We start from the raw sequence: 7,441 nt of genomic DNA, 5'->3' as shown, positions 1-7,441 counted from the left end.
AACAGGTCATCGATTCTTGGTAGCGGATACTTATTCTTGATGGTGACTTTGTTGAGTTCTCTGTAATCGATACAAAGCCGGAGTGTTCCATCCTTCTTCTTCACGAACAAAACGGGCGCACCCCACGGAGATACACTCGGGCGGATAAATCCCTTATCCAATAGATCTTGCAATTGCATTTTCAATTCTTTCATCTCAACCGGCGCCATTCTATACGGGGTCTTAGAAATGGGTTGAGTTCCCGGTGCTACTTCAATTGTAAACTCAATTTCACGATCTATTAACTGTCTTGGTAGTTCTTCCGGAAAAACATCCGGAAATTCACAGACAACTGGGATCATGTTAGTATTCTCATTCGCCATTTGCCCCTCTAGAACACTACATAAATACCCCTGACACCCTTTCTGAATTAATTTACAAGCCCTTGCTGCGGAAATCAAGTAAGGTGGCGAAGTCACTTCATGTCCCTGAAAGGTAGACCCTGATTGTCCCGGAGGATGAAAACTGATTTGTTTAGTCAAACAATCTATAGTTGCACCATATTCACCTAACCAGTCCATTCCCAAAATAATATCAAAATAGGCCATATCGAGAGGCAACAGATTGGCATATACCCGGAGATCCCCAAGTTGGAGTTCACAAGCAGTATATATAGAGGTACAGATCATAGGACCTCCCAAAGGTGAAGACACACACAACATATAAGATAGTTCTTCTTCAGTTTTATCTAAATTAGGAGCAAATAGTTTCGACACAAAAGAATGGGTGGAGCCAGAATCAAATAATATGTGAGCAAAATGACCATGAACGATAAATGTACTTGACACCACCATTGTCGCGTTTTGCACATCTCCCGGGACCAATGCGAACACCCTGCCTTGTCTCGCAGTATCTTTATTATTAGTAGGTTTAACAGTTGTCTTGGTGTTGGAAGTTGGTGCAGACCACGCTGAACTCGTAGTGGTTCTATTATTACTTGGTTGATTCCTTTGAGGACAATCTTTGATCAAATTACCCGTCTTACCACACTGAAACAGGCTTCAGACTTCCGATAACACGTTCCACGATGCTTCTTCCCACATTCCGGACAAGTCGGCATTGTATCCTGACTAGGGGTAGAAGTAGTTGAACTCCCTAAGGTCTGCTTCTTGTTTGGTGGAGTAGGTGATCCCTTCGACCATTGAGTATTTTGTCTCTTCCCTTTCCATTATGAGATTCGACTCTGAGTAGCGAGATTCCCTTCCGCCATAACGGCTCTCTCCAATACATCAACGTAAGTAGGTAACTTCAACATATTGACCTTATCCAGGATAGCGCTCCGCAATCCCCCTTCAAATTTACGTGCCTTCTTATAATCCGTGTCCACCATGTGAGGTGCGAACCGAGCTAACTCCGCAAATTGGGCTTCATATTCGGCGACGGTTTTATTCCCTTGCCTAAGAGTTTCAAATTCTGTTACCTTCTTATCCCGCATACTTTGAGGGAAGTACTTGTCATAAAACAATTCTAAGAATCTGTCCCATGTCAATCCTTGGTGTACAGTTCTCGTAAGCATCCACCATCTGCGTGCCTCATCCTCGAGAGTAAAGGCAGCCAATTGCACCTTCTGAGCTTCTGTGCAGGGAAAGACCTCAAATAACTTCTCTATTCCCAACACCCACGCCTCAGCTTTCATTGGTTCTATTCCTCCTTTGAAGGATGGCGGTTGCATCTTTTTAAACTCCTTAGTAAGAGTGATAGTCCGGTCTTCAACATGGAAATCTTGTACTGCCGGTGGAGGTACCGGTGGTGGGGGTGGTTGTTGTGGCTGTTGCTGTTGTTGCCGAAGGGTCTCTGCCATTTCCATAATCATTCTCTCCATTCTATCCAGCCGTGCAGGCGTAGCATCTTCTGTCTCTTCTGTCCTTGTCCTCACCATTGCCTACACAATAAACATTTATACATAATAGACATATTTCAAAAGTGTTAGCATTATCAGAGTAGACATAACGTTGCCATCGCTCTTTCATATATTTTTAGGATGTCATGCAAGATGCCTAAAGCTTTTCTAGACACCCTAAAGCTCAATGGACCCGTGTGTGAGATAGCAACTCGTGCTCTGATACCACTTGTCACGCCCCCAACACGCCCCTAAAAGTTCGGGCATGACCCCTTCTCAAACAGACATATGACCTGGTATACATATAGTATATGGGGCCTTGACGGAAGCACACAAACGTACAAGAATACAAAACCAAACAAATTCCATTGAGCTATTTCTAACATGCCAGGATCTCATACATTACATGCACCATAAGGAGTTAATAGAATCCAAAAATATTCCTTAGCAGAAGATATATTTATAAACACATATACAGACCCAGCCCTATAGTCGGGCATGCAACAAAAACTATTGGAGTTATACACTATCAACCTTGGAAAGGTAGCCAAGAAATAAGCCAATTAACTTAATAAACTTCACAAAATGGGTGGCCCTGTGAGTGCTTGGATACACGAAGGTTATCAAAAGGAACCGGGCATCATAGGTTAGGATTGACCACCTGGTTGATTGCCTACAGAAACAGACATAACAGAGAGTGAGCCGGGCTCAGTGAATAGTAATACATAATGAAGCAATGCTCAATTTGAACATGACATATAACATTATATGTGTGAATGCAGAGATTCCAAAAGTAGCCTGATTCTGTATGCATCTTATATCGGCCTTAGGCCCATACATGAACATAAAAGTTTGATATATCATATTCTTAATTCATAACAGCTTGAAGCCCTTAACATGGTGGCATAATGCCCTTGAACATAGTGGCACAAGGCCCTTAAACATGGTGGCATAAAGCCCTTGTAACATATGGCACTAAGGCCCTTGAAACATGTGGCACAAGGCCCTTGTACTTGTTGGCATTAAAGCCCTTGAAAGTGGCCTAAAGCCCTTGAAACCATACTTATACGGACTCAAGAGGTGTCTCACACGGATTCTAGAGGTGGCTCACGTCGTAGCACTTAGTTCCGTGTAGCACTTTGTTCCATATCTTGATAACTTATCTTGAATGGCCATAGGCCTAGAGTCTTATAGAACATAGGTGTTTTATCTTTCTTATTTCATTCATTACAGCATACTTGAGCATTAACATACATACTTACACACTTGAAACATTAATCTTAGTTGCGTACTTGAGACATTAACATAGTCACGTAAACGAAATGCTAATGAAAATCATTATTCATGTGTAAGGAAGATAATGATACTACTACTCACAGTGTTGCGACGACGTGCTTGTTCTTCCCGGAGTGTGCCCTGCACACATTCAACCTTACAAACTTTAATTCCCTTTCCATATTAAATCACTTTCTGTTTCATTTTACTTCGAAGGAATTTATACATATTAAAAGACATCAAATACATATTCCGACAACATTAGAGGGTTCTACACGCAAAACGGAGCAAACCATATTTTTTAGCATGAGCCGCACGTGCGGCTGTGAGCCCCGCACGTGCGGCAGTTGGCCCCGCACGTGCGGCCCTGAGGTCCCGCACGTGCCTTTTTAGCAGAACAGAGGCCCCTGTTTTTCACCATTTCCCGCACGTGCGGCCATGACTCCTGCACGTGCGGCAGCACCTCCCGCACGTGCGGCCATGACCCCCGCACGTGCGGCGATTCAGCCCAAAAATGTCTGAAAATTCTTACAAAATCCCATCTTTTGGCACATATCTACAAGGCTCAAATCAACATTCTTATTTGATAATACATGGTCCAAAATCATGCCAAGATGATAGCAATTACATCAATTTAATTCAGTTCATCATTCTTAGGCTCTCAACATACACATATTCATGAAAATTCTTGCTTTACACATCCATAAACACATATATCCACATCTTTGAATTCAAAGTAAAAGCTCAAATACAATGTCTCCATGGTTGATTCAAGCAACTAAGCAAGGTTATCTTGTTCATTAACTTCTTACATACATATGGAATTATCATTCCAACCCCTAAGTAACATGATCATAAGGGTATTTTACACATCTTAAGAAGAAGAGTTATGGGAGTTAAGTGAGTTAGTTTTATACATACCTTATGCTTAATCTTCCACAAATTCCTAACCTTTTTGATGATCTCCTCCCCCTACCCTTCAATTTCTCTCACTCATCATCTTCCCTTAGGAGCAAATATGATTTCTAAGTCTTATGAGTCAGAGGACTCTTATGAGCATATATATACATATATAAAAACTTAGATAGGGACAAAAATGAATCGTTTAAGCATCCCCAAATTAAAATTTCATAAACATGCTTAATATTACTTAAAAATCATGCTGGTCATATATGTGAAATCAATTCCAGATAATTAAGCCTCTAAGGCTTCCAATTTCTGATCTAAACATTCTCATACAACAGATAGTTTTCTTATTGAACAGATAGACATCTTTAATCGTATGGTTTACTCACTTAAGGATTCCACAGTAAACATTCAAAATCACCAAAATAGGACCCAAAAATATAACAAAGAACATGTACGAGGGTCGGGTTATTACAGTAGCTATACAAAGCAAAGCATGGATGACCCAAATGACCAAAAATAGACCTTAAGCACACTAAAACATGCATAAAAGCTTCACAAAGCTAAGCCAAAATAAGTAAGCATAGCGGTCTAAGTGCTAGATACATGTTAAGGCAGTTTCATGGCATTACACGACAAGTATGAAAAGAAAGCGTGGTGTGTCTAAAAAAAGTAAAAAAAGTGACATGGTATGTCAAATAAGCCCCAAAAACCCATGGAAACAAGGTCCACACATGCTAGGATGGGGTGTTCCTTTGAAAGGCCAACAAGAGGGTTACTCTACACATGCAATAAGGACATTCAACAAGACCAAACCAACTCTGGAAATGGCTTATGGGGGTCCTAAAACCCACTAAAAAATGCTTGAAACAAGGCTTGGAAGCATGCAAATAGGAGCCCCTTTGGAAGGCCAAAAAGGGCAACAAACAAGGCAACAAGGGAGAGGGTCACCCCTCTCCTTCTTAGGAGCTTAAACCACCATCCTCACCACTGAAATCCCTCAAGATTTCAGTGGTGAGGAGGCCCAAACAAGGTGGTCCCGAAGTTCACCAAAAATAGCACAAAATGGGGCCAAACAAGGCCTAAGAGGGGGTAAACGACCCCAAACACAAAAGTGTCCTTAATGAAGTATCTTAAACACAAAAAAAAAAGAACTTTTTTATGTTATACACAAAGCTCAAAACAGCAAGCAAGACAGGCTAAAAACTTGTGCAAAAACGGGGGATAAAGAGGGTTAAAGGCTCACCCTTGTAGACCAATGAAACCAGCAGCTTCTTGGACAAAAAAATAGTCCCTTAGCCTCTGAAAATGGCTTCCAAGCTCCTTAGGTTGATGATGGAGGTGTTAGGCTAGGGGTTGGTGTGCAAAGGAGCCAAGAACCAAGCAATTTGGAGCTAAATGGAGTAGATATGGAGAGAGATATATGTATGGAGCCTTAGACCAATTCTTGGAACCCCTTGAATGGAAGGATAGGCTCTATATTTATAGAGAAGGACAAGGTGCCAAGCTTCTTAGAGAAGCGAACAAAAAAAAGGGTCAAGGGGGTCAAGCTTCCCTTAGAAGCTTGGAGCAAAAGGGCCAAGAAGGCCAAGCTTCTTAGAGAACCTAGACAAAAGAGCCAAGCTTCTTGGGGAAGCCAGACCAGACAAAGGTTCAAGCTTCTCTTAGAAGCTTGGAGCAAAGAGTTCAAGCTTCTTGGAGAAGCTAGAACAAGGGTGCAAAAGGTGCAAGCTTCTTGGAGAAGCTAAAAAAAGTATCAAGCTTCTTGGAGAAGCTAAAAAAGGGTCAAGCTTCTTGGAGAAGCTAAAAAGGTTCAAGCTTCCTCAAGAAGCTAAAAAGGTTCAAAAGGGTCAAGCTTCCTCAAGAAGCCTAAAAGGGTCAAGCTTCTTGGAGAAGCCAAAAAAGGGTCGAAAGGTTCAAGCTTCTTGGAGAAGCTAAAAAAGGGTCAAGCTTCTTGGAGAAGCTAAAAAAAAGGGTCAAAAGGTTCATGCTTCTTGGAGAAGCTAAAAAAAGGATCAATCTTCTTGGAGAAGCTAAAAAAAGGGTCAAGCTTCTTAGAGAAGCTAAAAAGGTTCAAGCTTCCTCAAGAAGCTAAAAAAAAGGGTCAAGCTCCCTCAAGAAAAGGTCTCGGCCAGGAAAAATGGCCGATTGATCAAAAACAGTGGCCGGTCGACCAAACACAATGCCGACCGGCTATCAATAGTGCCGACCGGCCATCACCAATGGCCGGTGGCAAGGAAACAAGGCCGGTGGCCTCAAGCCATGGCCGGCGAGGTGTGGGGATGGCCTACAAGCTACTTCCCACCCTCAGAAGCAAAACAACAAGTGATTGGTGCAAAACCAGACACAAAACAGTCGAGTCGAGAGATCCTGAGGCAGGGCGCATAGCCGAGACCTCCGGGAACTCAAGATGAACACGAACAAGGATGATCACCATGTGTTCAAACGGCGACATCCAAGTCTTGAGGACGGTCAAAGATGGGGTGTCTACAGTTGCCCCTCTTTGACCAGAACTCGAAAGTCATAACAATGACGGGAGTGAGTGTCAAAGCCCAGAGACGACCCATTTTTGACAAGGTCGAAGTCTTATACAGAGCATACAAGCTACAGATAAAGGTATGCGCCCGAAGGCAGGGGCAAAATGCAACTGACAATGCAAGAAGCCGAACATAACATATGTTCATGCAAGAAACATAAGGACGTATCCCGGTGTTTCGGAAATGTATAAGCATTGGAACGTATTCCAAATGCTCTTAACCAAAGGGGGAGAAACATAGGGACATATCCCTGTGTTTCGAAACGAATGAGAAACGTAGGGACGTATCCCGGTGTTTTGGACAAAGAAGGAGAAACATAGGGATGTATCCCGGTGTTTCGGAAAAAGAGAAGAAACATAGGGACGTATCCCGGTGTTTCGGAAAGAAGGGAGAAGAAACATAGGGACGTATCCCAGTATTTCGAAAAGAAGAGAGAAACGTAGGGACGTATCCCGGTGTTTTGGAAAAAGAGAAACATAGGGACGTATCCTGGTGTTTCGGAAAAAGAGAAAGAAACATAGGGACATATCCCGGAGTTTCGGAATGAGAGAGAAACATAGGGACGTATCCCGGTGTTTCGGAAAAAGAGAAAGAAACATAGGGACGTATCCCAGAGTTTTGGAGGAGAGAGAAACATAGGGACGTATCCCGGTGTTTCGAAAAAAGAGAAAGAAACATAGGGACGTATCATGGTGTTTCGAAATGGTGTGAGCATTGGAACGTATTCCAAACGCTTTTAACCGAAGAGGGAGAAACGAAGGGATGCATCCCAAAGGTTAGGGACGTATCCCAAGGGTTAGGGACGTATCCCAAGGATTAGGGACGTATCCCAAGGATTAGGGAC

The 7,441-nt window shown here is 42.6% G+C and overlaps 1 protein-coding gene across 1 annotated transcript; it reads right to left on the bottom strand.

The window, feature by feature from the left end:
* Positions 1-1,207: 1,207 nt before the first annotated feature.
* LOC145818240 (uncharacterized) lies at positions 1,208-3,917 on the bottom strand. Its single transcript, XM_082912878.1, has 3 exons — positions 3,852-3,917; positions 1,916-1,921; positions 1,208-1,813 (listed from the first exon to the last, which is right to left on the bottom strand). Exons 1-3 carry the CDS (start codon positions 3,915-3,917, stop codon positions 1,208-1,210), a joined length of 678 nt encoding a protein of 225 aa, XP_082769004.1.
* Between the last annotated feature and the right edge of the window lie 3,524 nt (positions 3,918-7,441).

The sequence above is a fragment of the Camellia sinensis genome, unplaced genomic scaffold (assembly GCF_055761805.1).
Source record: "Camellia sinensis isolate YWXY unplaced genomic scaffold, ASM5576180v1 Unanchor6, whole genome shotgun sequence".
NCBI lineage: Eukaryota > Viridiplantae > Streptophyta > Magnoliopsida > Ericales > Theaceae > Camellia > Camellia sinensis.
The sequence above is the reverse complement of the archived record's forward strand: the minus strand, read 5'-3'. Positions and strand labels throughout refer to the sequence as shown.

Excerpts from the sequence above, each read along its gene's own strand:
- LOC145818240 (XM_082912878.1), bottom strand. The coding sequence starts at position 3,917 with ATGGAGACATTGTATTTGAGCTTTTACTTTGAATTCAAAGATGTGGAT.